Source organism: Tenrec ecaudatus, chromosome 12 (assembly GCF_050624435.1).
Source record: "Tenrec ecaudatus isolate mTenEca1 chromosome 12, mTenEca1.hap1, whole genome shotgun sequence".
NCBI lineage: Eukaryota > Metazoa > Chordata > Mammalia > Afrosoricida > Tenrecidae > Tenrec > Tenrec ecaudatus.
Window position 1 is genome coordinate 117,847,881 of NC_134541.1, and position 23,509 is coordinate 117,871,389.

The window sequence follows — 23,509 nt, forward strand, 5'->3', positions numbered from 1 at the left end:
TAAGCCTTAAAAGGACAAACTAATCTGTCTTGTAGAATGCTCCTTAGAGACAACGATGGGCAGGACTTTGTCTTACCTATTTTGGACATGTCAGAAGTGACCCGTCCCTGGAGAAGGACATCATGCTTGCTAAATTTAGTGGAAGGGCAGCGAGAAAGAGGAAGGCCTTTGCCGAGGTGGATCGGCACAGTGACTGCAGCCATGGGCTCGTGCTTGGGAAGGATGGCGCGGATGGGGCAGGGCCGTGCAGTGTTCTGTTGTGCATAAACAGGGTCGCTATGGGGCGGGGCCGGGGTCGACTCGACACCACCAACAGCAACAACGACAGCCGTTTGCAGCAGAGAGCGTTCGCTATTCGAGAGAAGGCAGGGCGGCGATTAAAGTCCACGCAATAAGAAACTGTGACGTGCGCCACAACCCCCTGCGGAAGCCGCCGAGGCCACCGGTTGGCGTGGGGGCAGCTACTCCTGCAAGAGCCGGAGCTCCTCTCCAGGGTCCTCTTCAGGCAACAGGCGGGGCGTCTCTCCTCTCACTCAGAGCACGCCTCCCAGTTCCCACCAGCATGGAGCAGCGACGACGGCCCTCACTAGACTGCTGGGCACCCCTTCTAGAATTACCCATAGGGGGCGGGGAGATCCCCTCCCCGCGAGGTGCCAGGCGGGTGCCTCGCCGCGCATCCCCACCGGAGGCTCCCGGCTGCAGCCGCGGAGACGGCCAGCAGGGGGCGGCCACGCGCACGCCGCCGTCCGCCGCGCCGCCCCGCCTCCCGCTCCCGCCCGCGCCAGTCGCAGCCCCTGCTCCGCTCGGCTCCAGTCGGGATCGCCGCCTGCTCCCGGGTCCCCGCTGCCGCCTCAGCGCCGCTCGCCCTCGCCCTCGCCCTCGCCCTCGCTCCAGCACCCCGCCGCCCGCTCTCCCGCCCGGTTGCCGAGGCCCCTCGTGCGAAGCCCTCGCTCGTCGCCGCGGCCCCTGAACCCCGGGGTCCCGGCATCGGCCGCGCGCGGGCCCCGCTGCCTCCCCGGAGCGCCGTCTCGCGCGCCCCGCTCGCCGCTCCCCGGCACGCTCGGGGGGCCCGCCCGCCCTGCACCCTGGAGCGCCGGGCCGAGAGCCTCTGCCACCTCCTCTGGCTCCTCACGGCCGTGAGCAGCGGCTGCCGCGCCTGCCCGCCTGAGGGAGGTAGGTGCGCGCCGCGGCGGCTCGGCTGAGGGAGGGGGGGGCGGGGCGCGTGCGGCGCCGCGGCTCCTCCGTGTGGCTTTCACTCCCGGGGCTCAGTGTTTGCTTCTGCAAAATGGGGGCGTCGGGCGGTTGCACGGTCGTCTCGTGCACGGACGCATCCCCCCCTCCGGCCTTCGCAGCGTGGACCCGCGCCCCCGGGGCCCGAGGCCTGCGCCGCCCGGAACTCCGGGGACCGTGCTGGCGCGCCCTTGCTGCGTTCTTGGCCGTGGGCGTTCGGCGGTTTGCAGGCGCCGCCGACATGTGCTCCGAGGGGCTGGGCTCCGGTGCCCGTGTCTGCGCGGGGGCAGGGAGCCTCCCCCCGGGGCCGGTCTCCGCCTAGCGCCGCCTGCACGGGCGCTGGGGGCGGCGGGGCACCAGCCGGCCGCGCCCCGAGGTGACCGCAGAGCTGCCCGGCGCGGGCTGGGGGAGGAGGGGCTGGGGACGCCTCCTGGGAGCCGCGCTTGTCTGGGCGCCCTGCCCGGGGTCTGCCCAGCCGACCGACAGCCGGAACCCGGGCTTTGACTTCTGACGGCTTCTTAGCGATTCTGTGACCTGGGAAGCGTTCCTTCGCTTCCCTAATCCATGGTTTCCTCCCCGAATAATGAGAAACGTTATCTCTGCAGCGTTAGCCCTTTCCAACCCCGGCTCCTAGGAAGGGAGGTAAAACGTTAGGTGCCTGCAACAGTGAAGGCCGGGCCGGGCCGGGCTCTAATGGCTGACTTCTGAACAGGCCTGTGGAGTCACCGGGAATGAAGTAACAGAATCCACTTCTGATTTTACAGAGGAGGGAAATGAGGCCCAGGTGGAGCCCAGAGCCCCGGAACCCCGCTTTTAAGTTAGTGGGAGACAGCCAACTCTAACACTTGAGATGGTCTTGGATCTCTCTCTCTCTCTCTCTCTCTCTCTCTCTCTCTCTCTCTCTCTCTCTCTCTCTCTCTCTCTCTGTGTGTGTGTGTGTGTGTGTGTGTGTGTGTGTGTACGCGCATGCTCAAAAAAGAAAACAAAAAACTGCCACTGAGTTGAATCCTGGAGGAAGTGCTATTTGAGCAGAATTTCACCGGGAGCGTTTGGCAAAGTGGATCGTCTGGTGGCTTTCTTCTCTGTGACTTCCACAAACCAGACTCTGCCATCCAGTCAGTGCTGACTCATCGTGACCCCCTGTAGGTTTCAGGGACTGTTTAAGTCCTTTGGAGGAGCTGCTGGTGGTTTTTGAAACGCCAACCATGTGATCGCAGCCCAATGTTAAACCGCTACACCACCAGGGCTCCTCTGGCTTCCATACCGCCGGCATTCATTCATTCGTTTTCTTCATTTGGTAGTTCAAATACAATCAATCCTCTTGACATGAATTAAAGCAATCGCTTTATGAGGTTGAAACCCGTGGGATCTGTTGTAGCAGGTGGTGTAAGGGTCAAGATTTTGCCCGCTAGCCTGAAGGGAGGAAGCTGGGAGAACCATAAGGCAGTTTTGCTTCCTTAAAGTTTCAACCCAAGCGCACCGGCCCTGAGTGGATTCTGACTCATAGCGCCCTGTATTGTGTCTCCAGGCTGTACGTCTGCAGGAGCAGGCAGCTTCCTCTTTTTCCTGTGGAGCCCCCTGGTCAGGTAGCAACCCTACGCCTATCTCCTGAAAGAATACAGCCTTGGAAACTGGATGAGACGGATATACCCTGCACTGTAGGGGCTGGAAGTGACACTGTAATAACAGTTTGTTTTTTGTTTTAAAGCAAATTTACTATAATCCATAACTATGGATAGATCCAACTGCAAATAGAAGTTATTTTTGTCAAGGAACGTGAACATTGAAAGGTGCTGCACTATTTCAGAAGCGGAAAAAAACTCCCGTGGTCAGAGGCCTCCGTGGGAAAGACTACCCGGAGCCCTGAGAGGGTGGGAGGACAGAGCTACTGTGAGCTTCCTTCAACTTTTGCATGAATTTGGTTCTTTCCCTCTGTGACAGCGGTTCTCAGCCGGTGGGTTGCGACCTCTTTGGGGGTTGACTGACCCTTTCACAGGGATCACCCAGGACATTACCACTTACATTATGATTCATAATAGCAGCAAAATGACAGTGATGAAGTAACAAGGAAATGATTTCCTGGTTGGGGGTCACCACAACATGAGGACTGTATTAAAGGGTCACAGCATTAAGAAGGTTGAGAACCACTGTTCTGTGACCATCTCTGTACCCCATTGTTGTAAATTTTCGGGGCAATGATTCTTGGTGTGTCTCAGTGTGTTGTGCTTGAAAAGTATGTTCTTCGGTGCTGAGAATGTTCCCCGAATTTTTTTTTTTTTTTTTGGACATGAAGGCCACTGACTTTATTGATTTAAAAAACTTCACAAGGACAAAGGCCGTTCTACCAAAAAGGGGCTAAATGGCCTAAAACAGACCAGAGGTGAAGGTGAGCGTGAGGGAAGGGCCAGGAAAGCTGATAACTGTGACCGTGGACCTGGCAGGAGACCAGAACTTGAAGGAAGGAAGAGGAACTCATGCAAGAGTGAGAAATCCGAAAACGTTGAAATGGTGAGGGGAGAGACCTCCCAGAGGCCCTGGAGCCATTGGATGCGAACGGGACACAGCAAGCTTCTCCTTTGCAGAGGACGGGGAAAGAGTCCCTACCCAGCCGCACCAAAGGAGAGTCTGGGCTGGGACCTGGGGGCTCCCCAGACAGCATCACAAGAAGGCGTCGCACCACTCTCGAAGGCACCCAAAGCACTTCCGGGACTGGTTGGCATCAGCGCCACACGTGTCCTTGAGCCATTCCCGGAAGAGATCTTCATCTTTCTTCAGCACCAGAAACTGCCCCAGGACCACATAGGCCTTGTCGAAGCCCCTCTCCTCCAGCTTCTTGCCCAGGACATCACCAATCCCAGCCAGGCTCTTCACCGGCTTTTCCCCCATGGGCTCCGCCACAAAATCTCGGTGCTTCTGGGAGGTTGTCATCTTGAGCAGGCGTATTAATCCGTAACGGCTCCTCCCGCCACTAGGCTACTCCCGCCGCTACCTCAACCACTAGAACTTTCTCGTTCCCCGAATTTTAAAAACAAGTTTGCGCTTTTCTATTTCCTCTGCTCTCTGCTGATAATAAACCCTTCAACTGGCCCTCTAAGATTCTTAACTTTTATCTCTTATTTTCTGTCCTCTTTGTCTTTGATATGCTTCCTCGGAGGCTCCTCAACTTTATCTTCCTTAAAAGTTTGGATTCGTAAAGACATCGTTCATTTCCAACTGGTCTTCTTGTATTCCCAAAAAACAGCACTTTGTTCTTACTTCATGGATGAAATATTTTCTCTTTCTCAGGATACTGTCTTTTTTTTTTAAACGTTTTCACAGAGTTTTTTAAACTCTTATCACAGTCCATACATATACATACGTCAATTGTATAAAGCACATCTGTACATTCTTTGCCCTAATCATTTTCTTTTCTTTTAAGGTTTCTCCTGTTATGTTTTCAGTTCTTTTCTGCTGTGTCGTTTGATGTACCTTTCATGTGAGCGTCCTTCTCAAGTATCTGGTGCCCCTTGGCTGTCTGTGGAAGTGGGACTTTAGTAATGTCTTTGGAAGGTCTGTGAGGAGCCCTGGTGTCTTGGTGGTTATGCATTGGACTGCTAACTGCAAGGTTCAAAACCACCAGTCACTCCTCGGAAGAAAGATGGAGATTTCTACTCCTGCAAAGAGTCACAGTCTTGGAAACCCGCAGGGGTAGTTCTACCCTGCCCTGTAGGGTCGCTGTGAGTCAGCATCAACTCAATGGCAGTGTGTTTGGGTTGGGTTTGTATGGGCTTGTTTGAGGCCTTTCCCTTGACTGATCTGTCCAGGTTGTTTCACTGGGAAGGATGTCTTTGAACTTCTTGTTCTTTGGAGAGGAGGTGTCAGGTTCCCCAAAGAAGCCTGGCAGACTTCTGCCAGCTTGGTTGACTTCTGGCTGTTAGGAGCCAGGAAATGGCAGGGAAGAAAGCTGAGGGGAGTAGCGGAAACTTCAGTTCTGCTCCTTACCAAAGCTCCTTCTCTGCCTGTAGGACTCACTGGCTCTGCCCGTAGGATTCACTGGCTGGAGCAGGGAAAATTGAGGGCCACGTCAACACTGAGCAATCTCTCTTTAAAATAAGAGCCTTTTTTTTTTTTTTTTTTAAGTTTTGTGCCGACAGAGATTTAGGTAGGTTCGGTTGGCAGATCTTTCAGCCACATGGAGTGAGTTTCTGGGAGAAGGTGGTTGTGTTGATAATGTACACACGGGTTGGTGTTGCTGCCTCAGGTTCGTGTGCCAGGCTGATGGGCACAAGCAAGACCTCTGCAAACTTCTGTGGGAGTGAGTAACTGACAGTCTTCTGAGTCCCCTACTCCTCCCAGAAGAAAAGACCCAGGGCTGTGGAACATTCCAAAGAAACATTTCAAACTACTCGAAAGTCAGAGAATGGACAGTACTCAGTTCTGTAATCGAGAAGCTTTCTAGCAGGGGCTCCACAGGGAATGACAAGATGCTGTTGGCCAAACCGCAGAGGAATTTCTCTTGGCCAGTGCTTTTCCAACTGCTTAGAGGGGAGTCTCTGGGCATTCCCTGGAGGGCTTGTTTAAACACAGATTGCTGAGCGCCTCCCCGAGTTTCTGATGCCGGAAGTCTGAATTCGCATTTTTTCACAAGTTCCTAGACGGCCCTGCTCCTTTCTGTTGCAGCTGCTTTGAGGACCACTGGTTTAGGATGAAGTGACAGAAGTTCGCCCTTCACTGGCTTCACAGTCGTCTTGCGAGTCGGAGACCTGAGGGAGGTGGGCGTGCATATCCACAGTCAGTCCTTTGGTTGTAGTGTTCTGACATGCACTGCATTTTGTCCCTCAATCGTTTAAATAGATGTGTACTGAGCACCTACCACATGTTGGGCCAACAAACATGAATAAGACCCCGATGTGAATGCCCTCTTAGCTTCATACCTGGCTTAACCCACACCATAGCCCACGCTGCCTACACTTCGACTTTGACTCATCCTGACCCCATGGGTCAGAGTAAAAGGGCTACATGGGATTTCTAAGGCCATCATCTTTAAGGAGCACACTGCCGCATCTTTCTCCCTTAGAGCAGCTGGTGGGTCCAAACTTCTGATCTTTGGGTTCTTAACCAAGTGCTTAACTACTATTACTATTGAGTTGATTTCAGCTCACAGTGACCCTGACTAAGCATGTTGATAGGAACTGCACAACAGTGACTTTCTGTCCTCATAAAAACCCCACTCACTGCCATTGACTCCATTCTGGTTCAGAGATGAGGCTTCCCACGAGGCTTTCTACTCCCAGGAAGATCCCACAGGGGGTGGGCAGGTCTCCTCTGTCAGGTTCGCCTTGAGTCTGTTCTCCTGCGTGTCCCACATTGTGGTATTTGGTTGCAGTAGCCTTAGGAAACGAAACCTAAGGCCAGTCTCCTCAGCCTAGATGGCACAGTGGTTAAAGGGCTTGGCTGCAGTTTGAAGCCACCAGCCCCCTCTGTGGTAGAAAGACGTGACAGTGTGCGTCCGTAAAGATTACAGCCTTGGATACCCGATGGGGGCAGTTCTGCCGCCCTGTCTTACAGGGTGGTGGTGATGTGGAGTCAACCCCACAACAATGGGTGTTTAGAAGCAAAGGTCTCTTCTGCTTTCTTATTACCCACTGACAGCACGAAGCCACGCCTTCCCTTCTCTCCGTGGTAGATGGACTCACACCAGTTGATGGAATAACAGGAAGTTCTTGGCATTGTGTCAGGACAAACCAGAAGACCTGCTCATCTGAGGTGGAGTGGGGAAGGGAAACCCGGAAGGGAAGCACAGCTTGGTGCCTCGGTTATCATGCTACGACATAAAGTAAATACGGACCCAGTGAGAACTAGCAGGGAAAGCATTTTATGTAGAGACATGGAGCTATCTACCAGGAGTCACTTGTAAACTAGTTGGAAATGGTTATCTCTTGGGGTGGGAAGCAGGACTGGCCATGCCCAGTTGTAGAAGTTCTTGACTGGAGTTACACAACCTATATGACTCTACACGGTGGCCCTGGTAGGTGGAAAGTATTATTTGTAACTATGCGCTTTAATACGAGTATATTTTCAATTATACATTCATGCATGGGTTTATCCAAAAGAAATTGTGTTTAAACATGTCTCTGCAGTCAGTGGGTGATTATAGGTGAGTTCCCTTAGCCATACACTCGCCTTTGAGGGTACCTGCAGAGAAAAAGCTTCCATCAGAACAATAACTTCTGCAGGTATCTGCTGGGCCAGCTAACTTCAGGGCAGAAAGGACAGCTCAGAAAGTTATGGGGACTATTTGGGGACAGGGGTGCCAAACGAGTCATCTTGATAGTAATTTTCAGGAAGGGCACAAAACAACCATAGGAGCTTTTGAAGAAGTTTTAAGAAAATGGAAAACTGCATTGATGTGGAAAAGACCAGGAAATTGCTTTGAAGAATTTTTGTTACATGATGACCTTGCTCAAATTTTGAGCATAGCAAGGGCTGTCTTAAAAGCATTTTGTTGGTGTGGTGGTTACATAGTTTCATGTCAACTTGAAGACAGAGAAAAGTATAGGGGTGGAGTTTAGCCAGTGCCTCCCTATGGACGTGGCCTTCTCCTAAGGAGGACCACCCTCACTCTCTGCCTTCACCTTTCTGCTGGGAGCCACTCGGAGACCAGCCAGAGCCCTGTGATGCTTCCATTGCCATTGGCTCAAGACTTTGATCTTCCTGCATTCTGCATCATTGCACGTGACTGCGTGAATCTGAAGGGGGACGAATGGACTAGTATTGGACTTAGGGACTTGAGTTGGACTGGGTTGGGATGTTTTCCTGAGATATGACTACTTGTGGATAGAAAGCTCTTTTGGTGACATAGATGAGTGTCATTGAGTTTGTTTCTTTAGTCATCCGGCCTAACACATTATGGTACCTTGGGAGTTGGGTACTAGAGAAACAAATCATGAAGATAGAAATCGGATGCTTGTCTGACCTGCCTCTTTTTTTTACTTCTTTGGCTAGCCAGAGGTCAGATAGGGACACACTGTTTACTTAATGGTTTTCTGGAAAGGACATGGAAAGTGAAGGTTTTGATTCCTAGAAGTTGTCTCTGGTTATTCCAGTTTCAAATTCGAAAATGAATGTAACAAGTGAAAATACTGAGCTCAGGGGGTGAAATCACCCCTTGAACTTCTCTGAGGCCATGCTGCTTAGTCAAAATGGCTGATAGAAGGCCTGCCCCTGGCTTGATGCTACCAGAGGCCTAAGGCCATATTCCATAAAAATGGGATAGTTTAGATAAGAAAATATTTAAATGGACTATTTTAAGAATGAGTTTAGGATCTGACTCTACTAAGTTTGTGCTGACTTCCTCTCTACCTTTTCTAGTAATATATGTGTGATAGAAATGATTATTGGGAAGTATGAATAGAGAGAGATGGTAAGCCCACTGCCTTAATCCATTACATTGCTTCTGTTAAGTGGATATAGGAAATGCCTGCCAGACCTCGCTCCTCCAGACTTCTTTCTGTTTCTCAAACTCAGCATTTCAAAGGAACACGATACCCAAACTGCCATTTTGAAGTGGTGTAAATCCAAAGCCATGTCATCAGGAAAGGGTTAGAGACACTGCCTTCAGAAGTGTATGGACCTGGAAGGGAGGCTACGTTGAGAAACAACAGCTCCACGTTTTGATACCGTTGCTTAGTAAAGACTTCTTTGTAGCAATGCTGTTTTACTTGCTCTGGTATAAAGAATGTTTCAAGTGTTGAAAAACAAGGATGTCACTGGCCAGGGAAATTGATAGTGCCATGAACTGTCAAAGAAAACAAACAAATCTGCCTTGGAAGTAGGGCCAGGATGCTCTTTAGGAGGGAGGATAATGAGACGTCATCTCACATGCTTTGGACATGTGATCAGGAGGAATCACTCTTTGGAAAAGGACACCAGGCTTAGTAAAGCCGAGGAAGACTCTCAACAAGATGGATTGACTAAGTGGCTGCCAAAATGGGTTCAAACCCAAGAACAGTCGTGAGGACAGTGCAGGACCAGGCAGTGTTTTGAGTCTGTCCTATATTGGGTTGCTATGAGTCAGAATCCGCTCGACAACCAATAACCACAACAACAAGCAGTGTACAGTGACCCTGGACACAGTGATGGTTCTGGTGGAATTCTTGTCCTTAATGTGCCGGGAGACCTAGATTTGATCCCTGGCCAGTGTCCCTAAGCGTACTTGTCTGTCAGTGAGGCTTGTGTGTTGCTATGACGCTGAACAGGCTTTAGTTGAGCTTCTGGACTAAGACCAGGAAGAAAGGCCTGACAATCTACTTCCACGTTATCTGGCCATTGACAACCATACAGAGCTCAACAGTACAACCCCTTTTTGCATGAACCAGGGGCCCCCTCGATGGCATCTTACAACAGTAGATGGAACCACCACACCAACAGAATGCTTTTAAGACAGCCCTTGCTATGCTCAATGGTTGAGCATTGTCATGTAAAAAAATTGTTCAAAGCAATCTCCTGGTTCTGGACTTCTTAGATCGTAGATAATAGAAAACATCTTTGTAAGCTGCTAAGCTCCACCTCCCCCTCAAAGGAGAAGGTGCAGTTCAGGAGTGTGTGGCGGAGTTGGGGCTCTTCTCTTCATCTCCTATTCTGCTCTCCGTCCACGCCAGCCTTCCTCTCTGGCGTCCTCAGCTCCAGTCTCAACCCTCTTGGATTTACACGAAAGCATTCCTGTTGAAGGGACTCCAGCCGGGCTTCAGAGGGTTCTCAAGGTTGTGGTCTTTGGGAAGCACATCACCAGGCCTTTCTTCGAAGGGGCCTCTCAGTGTACTAGAACTGTCCAACCTTCCAGTTTACCCCACAGTACCACCCAGGCAGGAACAATTTGACCATCTCTTCCTTCCACCTGTCACTCAAAGGCAAGCCCCAAGTTCATGGGGGATTGGACCAGATTGGTTATAGTTGAGTTACTTGCTTACCTCTGAACCAATTCCTGTGCCTGGCTACCCGAATGCTGGGATTGGAGTAGTCCCTGGTCCTGTAACAGACCCCGGGTGCCTGGGGGTGGGTCCTTGCTCCAGTCAAAAGTCCTGGAATTTTGGAGAAGCAGATCCAGAAACAGAAGCAGGCTTGGGAGGCCCATAAAAGTGGCCATGGCCTCTGCGTTTGCAGGGGAGGAGCAGCTGGGTTCTGCCCTCCTGAACATACGTGAGGAGTGTGTGGGCTTTGGGGTGCTGGCTCCAGAGAGTGGTAGGTGGAGTGCTCCAGACCATTTCTACTGCAAGAGGGGAGCGCCAAGCATGAGGGGAACCCCAAGTAGAGCCAGCAGACACTGGGACTTAGCCCACAGGCCGAGGTTCTCCGCATTGTAGGTATAGTTTCCTGCCAGACACACTGCAGTGGATCCAGTGGCCTGAACTTAAAATAACCTGTCCCCTGAGGGCCCAAGAGAGGCTTGCTTTTCTGTTAAGCAAACATTCAGGCCACACCAGTCTGGCTCGAATCCAGGCCACCCGTCAACCCACTTCATTTGTGATAATAAAAACTGGCGATAATACTAGTTACCTTTCTAGGTAGTTACTCCATGCCAGCACGGTGACCTTAACTGGGCACACACAGTCATGGAGCCTGGCTTATTGCACGAGCTTGAGTCGCACAGCTAGTAAGGCAGAGCTGGGCTTGAACCTGAGTGGGCCTGACTCAGCTGCCTCTCCAAAATATTTTCCCAGGCTGTGTCAGGGACCCGGAGGGGGCATGGTGGGTGCCTAACAGAGGACTGTGGGAACCTTGCTGAAGCCTGCTGTCTCAGGAGCTGGGCCCTATTTCCGCTCCCCTGTTCTCTTGCCACAGGAGACCCCTCCGGATAGAGGGTAGTCCAGGGGACTAGCTGGAGCCCCTTTGAGCTGGTGACTTGGCTGTGGGGTCTCACTGGCTTTGTAGTCGGATAGGGGCTCCTTATGTCTGGGGTCACTCAATATTCCCCAAGGACCTGGTCTTAAAGTGTTGGGTTTGGGCCAAGTTAGAACTCTGGGTTGAGTTTTCCTAGGCTGACCATCACACTGCTTGGACATTCACTTGTCCTAAGGATTGCAACTTTGTGTGAAATGGAGGGAAAAAAAGGCCCTTGGACCAGAAAGGATAAACAAGCAGTAAGGGGGAAGACAGTGGAGTGAGCACAGGTGGAATTAAAATCCGGAGACTGCCATCCAGGACCATCTGGCATCTCATGCTGTAAGAGGCCCATGCTTTGTTGCACCACACCGTCATCCTGAACGTGGCTTCCACCTTGGGATCTGGCACACTTACTGGGGCTCCAACGATCACACCTGGATTCCAGCCAGAAGAAAGAGAAAGGGCGGAAGGGCACACTCCCTCCTTTAGGGGCCCTTCCCTAAGTGGCACATACATATCCTGTCTGCTCATATCCTGTTAGTCAGAACCTGCTCATGTGGACACAACCTTGTGGCAAAGGAGTCTGGGAAATGTAGACTTTATTCTGGGTAGCTTTGTGCTTAGCCTCAAGCCCATGGTTCTGTCATTAAGGAAGAAGGGGGAGAACAGCCCTTGGGGAACAGGTCACAGGTGCCTGCCTGTGCACAACTTGATTGACAGCTCAGAAGCCAGGGACAGAGTGCCCTCGGTTCTGGAAGAGGTGTCAGCCACATATGGGGCACTGTGCCAGGTGGCCTCACAGCTGCAGCTTAGCTTTCCTTTCCCAGGGCCGAGGAGAACAAGAGGGCTGTCTTGTGGCATGTGGCCTAGGGCTGGGACTCTGGTCATCTGGTCAGCATTCCCCTGTAAACCACTTGTGCCACTGCCCCCACCCCTCCTGTAAAATGAGGGCATTGGCGAGGTCATGAACATGGTCAGGGTCACCCACAGTAGAGCCACCTGACACCCCAACTTTAGAGTCCAGCTCTTATCCGCTGGGCTACGCAGCCTGGAAGTTCAAGCTGAACCTTTGGCTCTGCCCTCCCCGGCCTCCACTTCAACACCCAGCTCCTCCCATTCCCCAGAAGCCCAGGACCTGGCTGGCCTGCAGCAGTTCCAGGCACCTCGCTGCCTTAGCATGGATTCTCCAAAGGCTGACCAGGAGGCTGGGGCTGGCAGCCGCTGAGTGGGCTGGAGCAGGCCCAGGGCCCAGGGAAGACGGTGTTAACAAAGTGCGGCTAGGGGACTCGAGTCAGGCCTGAAAGAAACTTGGCCATTGGCACTCAGAGTGGCCAATTGCAAACTGTGTGTGAGTAGAGAAATCAATCTGAGGATGGTACCTTAGGCGGGGCCGGGTGGGGGGGTGGGCCTGGGGTTGGGGTGAAAAGAGGGGGAATGAGGAGATCGAAAATAGCGAAGTGCCTTGCACAGTGTAAAGCGGAGAACGGTTTCCTAGCATTCCTTTAAGAGGTAGGTCTCTAAAAGTTCATGGAAACATAGAGCTCAAAGATAATGGAACTTTTCCACGGACCTTTGGAAGCCCTCTTGCGGTTGAGATGTGGCTAGGCTATAAAAGGCATGTCCCACTTGAATAGGTGTCCAGAAAGTTCCAAAGTCTCTGGCCTAGAAAGGGCTTCCTCTCCTGGGAAGATAGTAAAGAATAATTGACATGATCACCTTTTTAAAAGTTTGAAAAATGTTTTCATATGTGTGTGTGTGTGTGTGTTGGGTACTGTTTGAGGTTGAAAGCAGCTCAGCTTTGTGGGGAAAAAAAATTAAAAAAAAATTACAGCAACAGAGAAGTCTGCATCCCAAGGTTGTTCAAGTTCCCTCCCTCAGCTCCGGAGTCCCTGTGGCCACACACACGCTGTCTTTTTCTTTGAACACCAAAATATGATCACACTGTACCAGGTCTGCTGCAACTTCCTTTTTAAATTAGACAGGTTTTTTGGTTTGTTGGTTTTTAACCATTTTATCCAGAGCTAATCCAGATATATCTCCTCCCTTGGTTCCGAGCACAAGCAGTATTGTACAATGAGTTTGTCCCACAACGAGTTGCAAGACATTCTCTCCCTTCTTGAACTCAACATCAGCTCCCCTTTCCCCTCCTTTCCCTGCTGTCCGTCTCCTTCTCCCTCTTCCCACCCCCACCCTGCTGTCATTGTTGTCTTGGCGAGTCGAGCCGCTCTGTGGGGTTTTCTTGGCTGCAGTCTTTATGGACAGGAGCCCAGGTGGCACAGTGGTGAGGTGTCCACATCCGCCTGCTGACTGCAACATTGGAGCCTGGGATGAACCTGTGGTATGGGTCTAAGGCTATCTACGTTAAAAGTATCCCTCTTTAGTATTTGTTGTTGCTATTGACATTCTTGTACATGGAATTATTTGCCTAATTTTATTGGGTTGTGATTCTTCATTGCGAGTGGGTGGAAATACAACAGGGTTTTATATATTGCTCTTGTCTGCTATAAGCTTCCCTGAAGACTCCTTTGTGTGCCCATGACATTTAGAACTTCCTTTCAGAGGCAAATGCTATTTCACAGGGTAGAAGCGCTATAATTCATATAACCAGCCCCTTGATGGACATCTTGGGCTGTTGTCACTTTTTTTTTTTTTTTGCTGTTTCTGATGGTACTCTAAAGAACATTTTTTTTTTTTTTTTAGAACATTCTTAATGTCACTCATTTGGGACATGTGTACTGAGTGCTATGTCAGGTAACCTTTGAGGAATTGGGGATACAGATAATGAAAAGGCCGAGGTGATGATTTCAACCAGGGCAAACCACTATGAAGAAAATAGAAGCGGATGATGCTCTAAAGCAGCAGTTCTCAACCTGTGGGTCTCGGCCCCATTGGGGGTCGAACGACCCTTTCACAGGGGTTGCCCGATTCATAACAGTAGCAAAATTATAGTGATGAAGTAGCAACACAAATAGTTTTGTGGTTGGGGTCACCACCACATGAGGAACTGTCTGAAAGGGTTGCAGCATTAGGAAGGTTGAGAATCACTGCTCTAAAGAGTGACTGGTTGTGGTTGAAGAGTCTTCGGATTGGGGCACCAGAAATTCTTTCTGGAGAGGTGACTTTTGAGTTGGCATCCAAACGATGAGCAAGAACCTACTGGAGACAGATGGGAAAGGTTGGTCCAACCCCAGGGAATAGGCTCTGAGGTTGGAATGAGCTTGGCTTGTTCACAGTGTGCTTGGAGAGCTGCCATGGCTAGAGGACAGGTGGACAGGCACCGGGATCACCAGGGCTTACAGCCTTACTAAGGCATTCGGGTTTTGTTCCAAATGTGAAGGGAAGCTGATGGCAGGCGTTAGGCAATGGAGTGACTATCTGTTCCTAAAAGATCACTCTGGTTACTTAAGAATCATGTATCTTCCCTAACTTGTACCAACATTCCCAACGATAGAAGTGGAATGACTGAGTTGGACAAGTTTGGAGATCTCAAATGTTCCTAGATGCTGCTAGCTGCCTCCCCCAAAGACAGCTCTGGGTTCTGTTCTGAGGCTTTTGCAAGGGTCGGCCTCCTGCAGAGTGAGGCACCTAGCAGGCTCCCACGGCCCCTGCGCTCACTCTTTTCCTTGTTTCCCTCACAGGTCCATTGAGACTGTGCTTGCCCAGGAATTCTGGCTGTGTCACTTATCCCTTGGGTAAAACGGGCACCCCAGGAACATGGCAGACGAAGACCTCATCTTCCGCCTGGAAGGCATTGATGGCAGCCAGACCTCCCGAGCTGGCCACAATGGGAATTCTGAGGCAGACAGCGACGATGAGGAAGGTTACTTCATCTGCCCTATCACCGATGACCCCAGATCTAACCAGAATGCTTATTCCAAGGTTGATAACTACTACCGCCACTTAACAGAGAGTGGGCAGTATGGGTCCAGCGGGTCCCCGTCAAGTTCCTTCCAGGTTAAGGTGAGTGGCCGCCCTGCCCCCAGCCTCTCACACCCTGGCTCGCCCGTCGTAAGGGATGGGGATTTCCTTTTGCTAGTGCTGAATTGGGGTCTTCCCTGTGTTTCTAGGCCCTTGCCAGCACCATAATTCAGAATCTGAGTATATATTGAGACTAGAAGGATGTTGTTTGTTTACAACCAGTTTCGTTACTTTAGGACAGTGTTTTTCAAGCAGCTGCTCAGGACCCAATATTAGGCAGTGAAAACCCTTTAGTGGGTTTTGTCCAGCTTTTGAAAAAGAAGTGTAACTGAAGAGAACAGAAAATATCAAAGAGCATTGCAAATGCTTAATTGTTGAACATGTATATATAAAGGTAAGTAAAAAATATATATCGCTTCTAGGGTTCTAGTTCGTGCACAGGTTGCTCGCATCCAGGCAAAGCTTGTCATGTGTTTCTGGGATCAGTGTGTGGCTACAGACAAGTTCTCTCAAGAGCACCCTTGTCTTAGTCTCTTTAGGGTGCCTTCATTCAAGGAAGAAATGAATCAAAAAGGTCCCATCAGCACGGCTTTGGAGGGGATCTGCTGGTTCAATTCAGTTTGAGGTAGAGAGCTCAGCTATGACGAACTCGTCTTGATCACTTCCAGGAAGGACACGACAATTATGGGGACTTATTAGGGAGAATTCTTTTGTTTTCTTTTCAAGGGAAAATTGTATTCATCAGAAGGTCAGGAAGGCGGGGCCAATGAATGTTTTTCCCCATCACAACCATGCACTTGCTCATTCTTTGAGGAAGCCCTGTCCTAGGAAGATTTCATTGGCAAACCTGCCCCACATCCAACCCTCCCACTCTGAACATGCCCCTTCAGACTTCTTTTTTTACAGATCTTCATTGCTTTAGACTTCACATATCATACAATTGAGTCATTCAGTCATATTAAGATTTGTGCAACCATCACCACAATCAATTTCAGAACATTTTCAATAACAATAATAATATACAATTGATCAAGGATTTACAAGAATGGGAGGGTGGGGGAAGGAGGGGCAAAAAGGAGAGCGGATACCAAGAGCTCAAGTAGAAAGAAAATGTTTGAGAAATGATGATGGCAACAAAAGTACAAGGGTGCTTAAGGCAATTGAATTATGGATTGTAATAAGATCTTAAGAGCCCCCAATAACATCATTAATAAAAATTTTCAAAATTTCAGGAAAATTTTCTTGTACTCATCCCCATCTCCCCCCATTCTCCCTCCCCTGCAATGCCCCTAGGTTAATTAATTAGTCCAGTGACTGTCTCTCTCCAGGTCTGCCGATCCTGGATTTCATATACAGAAAACCATACAAAACACAAACAGGCAGCAAACAAACAAGAAACCAACAGCAAAGACTAGACAACACAGAAAAACCTCAACTGAAAAGAAAGTGGAAAATATTAAAAATGGAAACTATTTTTAAATGGATCAAACAGATCAAATGATAAAGTGTCACACGGTAACCTAACCGCATCTGCCATCGTCAATTGACAAGACTCTCTTTCCGACTTCTTTTTGTTCCCCAAACTCAGAGAACATCTAAAACAGTGGTTCTTATCCTGGGGGTCGTGACCCCTTTGGGGGTCGAATGACCCTTTCACAGGGGTCACCCAATTCATAACAGTAGCAGAATGACAGTGATGAAGTAGCAACGGAAATAATGTTATGGTTGGGGGATCACCACTACATGAGGCGCTGTAGGAAAGGGGCGCGGCCTGAGGAAGGTTGAGAAACCATACCTTCGTAGTTTGGTGTTTCAGTTTAAGAAAGGTGCCTAAGATTTTATACCAATGCTTTTGACTTGTCCTCAAACACACACCTACACTTATTACCATGTCAATTGCTACTTGCCAACATCCCAGCACTGAAAAAGAAAATGAAACACACACACACACACACACACACACACACACAGTTGAACCCTCATCATCCTCACTTCCAAGGAGCATCCTACTTGTAAAGAGCAGTTTGTAGTTATGGAAACATAGGTACTTGTGTTACCTTTTAGGTGCTAACATCCCATGATGTCCCAGTGTTGCCGCTATCCCTGCCTGTGCGTGTCTGTGGACACAGGGATGTGATGCCCAATGTAGTTCTTCGTGGTGGCCATTCTCAAAAAAAAGCAAGTTTAGAGTTGGACTGTCTTCTCCTAGGTAATTGCTTCTTTGCCAGATGTATGTACTAAGGTGTATCCATCTGCTAAGGTTTCCTAGGCTGTTGTCATGAAATACCATAGAGCGAGAGACTTTAAAACAAGTTTATTGTCTCTGAGTTCTGGAAGCTCCAAGTCATCCAGTCAAAGAATCAACCGGCTTGTGCTCTCTGAAGGCTTTAGTGGAAGATTACATCTTCTCTCTTCCAGCTTCTGGTAGCCTCAGGCATTCCTTGGCTTTCCACTGCAGCTTACCTCCAAACACTATCTCTGTCTATCCTTGGCTGCCTCTCCTCTGTCTCTCTTTCTCTTCCCTCTGTCTTCTCTTTTCTAAGGGCTCCGCCCAGATTGGATCAGAACCTGCACTACTCTAATATGCATTCATGTTAACTGATAACACGGTCAAAGACCCTGTGTCCAAACAGGGTCACACTCAGGTGCCAGGCGTCACCACTTCAGCCTTTTTGGGAGGTGACAATTCAATCGGTGGCAAAACTGATCTAAAGGACAGGAGATAAGTGAATATCATTGGGTTTTTACCTAATAACTGGTGGGGGAGGCAGTGGGGAGGGTTTTAAAATGCTAAGCTGTTGTGTTTATTTAATTTAACCCCCACAAACAGTAATCATTGGTGAGCTATAAGTGTCTCCTAACCACTCTGCATCTGAAATTAGAAACATTCTGCAATAACTTCAGACTTAGTGTTTAACAAATTAATAATTCGGCTCTGTACAGACAGGTGGGTGTATTTTCATCTGTGGAGCGAGAGTGCTAGCTCAAGTCCCTCTGGAACAGGGAGTTCCAGAAGTAGACCCACAGGCCTTTTCTGAGGTTGGGTCCCTGCATGCTTCTGCGATGTATGCCCAACCCGGGGAGGGCAGTGTGGCAGGATTCGGGCTCCTGTCTTTCATTTTCGCTCTTGAAGGTTCTAGGAGAGGCTGATCCTTGCAGTGTCAGGTGTCTTTGTGAGGGAATTCACGTGCCAGTGGGAGGCACAGCTCACGAAACAGAAACCAGCTCCTGCCAGCTCAAGGGAAAGTGGGGATTTATTATGATCATGACCCAAGGGTGTTTCTTGGGACCCATGAGTAGAAACAGTGATCCCTCAAGGGACAGATCCCAGAACTGGGAAGACAGCAGGATTGATTGGTCCCCTCGTGTTTCTCGGTCTCTCTCTGTTGCGGTTATGGTTAGCTGCCTTCACATTGGCTCCTGACTCACGGTGACCGCATGCACAGCTGAACAAAATGCTGCTTGGCCCTGGGCCGTCCCCACCACCAGTTGTGGAGCGGACCATTGGGACCCACAGGGTTTTCATTGGCAAATTTTCCTAAATTGATCATCACGCGGCCTTTCTTTCTGGTTCCTCTTAGTCTCGAAGATTAGCAACAGACAAGCCTCTGACAGATGAGCTCATACCTTTTGTTTTTAAACCTTCAAGTGACATCGTGGTTTCCAAAACTTTAAATTGTTTTTTGCAGGGGCTGGGGGAAGAGCGATGCCCAATATTGTAGATCGTCTGATTTAATTAATTAATTTGTGTGTGTGCTTGATCCAGCTGGAATGAAATCCCTGGCACACTTGATTACTTTTTTCATTTAGGATGCTGTTTACTGGTTCAGATTTTTGAAGATTGTTTTCTTCATGTTCAGATGAAATCCATATAGAAGATTATAATCTTCTACCTTCATCATTCGTACTTGGAGTCATCTTCAAGCAAGGTTTTGTCACCTGCATAGCACAGGTTGTTGACAAGTCTTCCTCTAATCCTGATGCCCCATTCTTGATCAGATACATAGATGCATTCTCAGTGAAACTTGGAAACAAAGAGCAGTAGTTGGAAAATATGGCTTGGTGAAAGAAATGACACTGGAGATTGCGTGTTAGCATTCAGCAGGACCAGTGACTTATAACACAGTCACTAACTATACATGTGGATCTCACTAGCTGGATTATACAGACATCAAATTGACTACATCTGTGGAAAGAGACAATAGCCAAGCTCAATGCTATCCACTGAGACAAAGCCAGGGACCAACTGCAGAACAGACTCTCCATTGCTCATATGCAAATTCAAGTTGAAGCTGAAGAAAAGTAAAGCCAGTCCATGAGATCCAAAAGATGACCTTGAACACATCCCAATGGAATTTAGACTACACTGAACACTAGTGACTGAAGATCAGACTAGTTGTGGGATGACATCAAGGGCATCGTGCATAAAGAAAGGGAAAGGTCATGGATAAAGATATGAAAGAGAGAAAAGACCAAAGTGGATGTCAGAATCGACTCTGAAACTTGCTCTTATGGACAGAGTCGTTAAAGCAAAAGGAAGAAATGATGCCGTGGAAATGCTGACGGGCAGCTCAGGAAGACAAGCTAAAGGATTGCAGTGGACGGTGCTAAGGCTTGGAGTTAGGAAACCAAAAGGAAAGGATATGTGTGGCATTTCTCTAACTGAAGAGATAATTCAGGTCCTAATTGCACTGCTGAGGAATTTGAGGGGTAAAATATTTAATGACAGAGAAAACATTAAGAAAAAAGTTGGAAGGAATACACAGAGTCACTGCACTGAGAAGAATTAGTCAACATCCTACCCTTTCAGAAGCCAGCATGTGATCAAGAACTGTTCCTAGTAAAGGCAGGCATCCAAGGGACCTGCAAAAAAAACAAGGATCCAACAATCATGAAATACTAATTAAGATGTTTCAACTAATGGATGCAACACTGGAAGCAGGTACTCGTCTATGTTGAGAAATTTGGACGATAGCCACCTGACCAGAAAACTTTACTGGAAATAATTTGAAAAACAATTATAACTGCACAGCCACAGGAACTGCCGGAAACTTACATCAGATGGATCTTGGATGAAAGTGGAGAATACTCAGAAGCCATTGACCTATGTTTTTCCAACTACAGCAAGGTATGTAATTGTGCAGATCGTAACAAATTATGGATCGCATTATGAAGAATGGGCATTCCAAAACACTTACTTGTGCTCATGTAGAACTGCTCCTGAAATAGGCGTTGCTCTTTCACACACCAGCCTGTAATCTCTGTCAGTTGACATCTGTCTGTATTAAATCTGTAGCTCAGGCTCCTCAGGATCCGGTTTTTGAACCATCTTCCCTGGTCCCCTCCAGCTTTCCTGTGGAGTTCAGTGGGCAGGTCTTTACTAATGCATCTGTTATTCTCTTGTGTTCTTTGTTTCTGAGTCAGCCTTCCTCGCTGCTGGGGTAAAGGCTCTCCCCCATTGCTAAGGAGTCTAGGTGGAGTGGTGGTTAGCTACTAACCAAGAGGTCAGTGGTTCAAGTTCCACTCCACGGGAGAAAGATATGGCTGGCTGCTTCAGAAAGATTTTTAAGCCCCATGGAAAGATTCTGACTCACCATAAGTCAGAATCGACTCAATGGCAGAGAATTTGGATTTGGTTTATAGGGTTGTTTACAGTCAGAATCGACTCTACAGCGGTGTGCTTGGTTTGGTTTCCCTTGGCTGGTTCATAAAGGCGAGACTTGGTAAAACATCTGGCCATTTATGGATGAGATGTTAGATCACTGTTGCCAATGGCAACTTCAACAACCCAAGGGAGTTTTCCAAACCACCCTCCTGTTGTACTCAACAACCCGAACAGCGTTTTATTATTGACTGTAGGCATAGCAGCTTGCAGTGTTTAACCACAATAGTCTATTGGCATGCCTCCAAGAGGGCATTGCCCTGGCAGGCATAGATGTATTGTGACTAGTCAGGCACTGTCACTGTCAAGACCCTGGTCCGAGTCAGCTCTGCCTGGCTGCACCTTTCCCTATTGCAAGTCCCATAGGGGTCAAGGTGATGGGGTCATTCAGGAGCCCCCTCTCGGGATAATACCAGGCAGCCAATCAAAGAATGTGTGTAGAGGTTATCAGAACATGGATAAAGGCCTCTGCTCTTGAGTTTTGGTTTAAAAACATGGAGAACAATTATAGCTAGTTAGCTCTCTCTCTCTCTCTCTCTCTCTCTCTCTCTCTCTCTCTCTCTCTCTCACACACACACACACACACACACACACACACACACACACACACACACACACAGAACAGAGACTGGTTTGACAACAGAAGGGATCAGGAACAATCCATTTATTTTTTACTCTTCTCTCGTTCCTGCATTTTCTAGAATGAGTACCAGTATGTATGTATATATAGAGAGAGTATTTAATTTTTAATAAAGGGGGACATTTTATTCTTAATTTCATTTTTCTTTCCTGTGAAAATATGCACAACAAAGCAATAACATCTCAACAATTTCTACCTATACAATTCCATGACATTCTGACAACCTTCAAGTTGTGCTGCCTTTCTTGATAAACTTTACCAAACGATAGCAACATCATTAGCCCCAATCTTTCTTCAAGGGAATACTTTCAGGAAGTCATTGGGCCTCAATGGGTACCCCAAAAAATTAGATTGTGTGTATTTAAAGGGAAATTTTATTTTGAAAAGTAAACCACCTTGATCTGGGACTATCTTGGGACATTATACATCAGTACATGCAGATTATCTTATTTTTTTAAGTAGATTAAAAATATCTCGTATGATGTACATGACTTAAATTTAGCCAGTCCCTTCTTGGGGTTTACTTTCAGTGTGCCCCCATTACAATCTTTTTTTAATACTAGCTTCTCATCAGTCTATATGCTGAGCAAATAATCAGGAAAACTAAACTATATATTATATATATATGAAGAAGAATGTGGAATCAGGATTTTAGGAAGGCTAATTAACAAGGCAGATGACAGCCTTGTTTGCTGAGAGCAAAGAGGACTTGAAGCACTTACTGGTGAAAACAGAAATCCAGGACGAGGGCAACAAATGTAGTAATGTGCTGGACACAATGGATGGATGGATGGATTGTGATCAGAGCTGTACAAGCCCCCAATAAATGATTAAAAAGCAAACAGAGAAATCCAGCTTTAGAACTGGGAGAGGAGGAGGAATGGAAACAGGAAACACTGGGGGGAAGCTGGATAAATGATGATACCATGAGGAAATTGAAACAGATGAGTAGAAACATCCGTGTGTAAAACTGATGATCTGCTCTATAAATCTTTACCTAAATCACGGTAAAAAAACACCGCCTCCCCCCCTCCCCCCCCACACACAATGGTGCTCTTCAGTATGGGTTACGCCTTAACATAAAACAAAAGTCGTCACAGCTGTACCAGTAAGTAATACCTGGGAAAGGGAGAAAAGATTGAGGTTGCCAAGGATTTCCTGTTTCTTGCTTCGACAAGCACACGCCTGGAAGCAGCAGGAAAGAAATCAGATAATGTACCGGAAATGCTGGGGCTGCCCCAGGAACTTTCACCATTAGTCTTTTGGTTCTATAGTCAGGATTAGGTTTTTCTTTTAATGAAACACCTGGGCCTCCTATTCTTGATAGCGTTATTTCGCCTACTCAGCAACTGGGTTTTAGAATCTCTGGAATGAGAATCTATCAAAGCTGGGCACATCTGTTGCAGAAACCCTCTTTAAGGTGATAAAAAGCAAAGATGTCCATTTGAGGACTAAAGTGGTCTGACCTGAGCCATGGTGTTTTCAGTGCCTAGTGTACAGATGAAAGCTGGACAATGAATGAAGAAAACCAAAAATGATGTCTTCGAATTGTGCTGTCAAAGGACAGTGACTCCACGGACTGCCAGGAGAAGAAACAGCTTGCCTTGTAAGAAGCAGGGCCAGAATGGGCTTCAGAAGCAACATTGGTGAGACTTGGTCTCACGTGGTTTGAAGTCTCTTACTCTTCTTGCTGTTTTGTCTGTTTTTTCTCCTCAGCTCTGTGAGAGCTTGATTCGCATATTTAAAGGTCTTTCGTTGGCTATGTCTTCTTATTCTTTTGTTCCATTAAACATAGTTTATTTTGCCTTGAAAGGAGCGCTGATGGTGTAGTGGTTATTCATTGGGTTGCGATCTGCATGGTTGGCAGTTTGAAACCACCAGCAGCTCTGAGGGAAAAACACTGGGCTTTCTACTCCTGTAAACAGTTACAGTCTCAGAAATTCACTGGGGTCGCTATGAGTCACCAATAACTGATGGCATTGAGTTTGGGTTTTGTTTTTTTTTGGTGGTAGGGGAGTATTTTACCTTGAAGTCTATTTCTGCAGAGATTAGTATTACCACTCCTACTTTAAAGATTTGCCATTAGCTTGATGTATTTTTTTCATCCTTTGAATTTTAGTCTATTTTTATCTTTATGTCTAAGGTGTGTTTCCTGTAAGCAGCATGTTGATGAATCTTATTTTCTTTTTTCAAAACCG

The 23,509-nt window shown here is 48.1% G+C and overlaps 2 protein-coding genes across 2 annotated transcripts in view; one reads left to right on the forward strand and one right to left on the reverse strand.

The window, feature by feature from the left end:
- Window positions 1–797: 797 nt before the first annotated feature.
- The window catches only part of EEF2K (eukaryotic elongation factor 2 kinase), an 82,384-nt gene continuing 59,672 nt past the window's right edge, over window positions 798–23,509 (forward strand). Inside the window, exons 1-2 of the mRNA XM_075564601.1 lie at window positions 798–1,173; window positions 14,730–15,051. Of these exons, the coding sequence (XP_075420716.1) occupies window positions 14,806–15,051 (246 nt within the window). The 5' untranslated portion in view covers window positions 798–1,173; window positions 14,730–14,805. The remainder of the gene's footprint in view (window positions 1,174–14,729; window positions 15,052–23,509) is intronic.
- LOC142423172 (barrier-to-autointegration factor) lies at window positions 3,519–4,233 on the reverse strand. The gene has a single exon (XM_075528379.1). It carries the CDS (start codon window positions 4,156–4,158, stop codon window positions 3,889–3,891), a length of 270 nt encoding a protein of 89 aa, XP_075384494.1. The 5' UTR covers window positions 4,159–4,233; the 3' UTR covers window positions 3,519–3,888.

What these genes read in the sequence shown, in the direction of transcription:
- LOC142423172 (XM_075528379.1), bottom strand. Translation starts at nt 4,158, where the DNA reads ATGACAACCTCCCAGAAGCACCGAGATTTTGTGGCGGAGCCCATGGGG.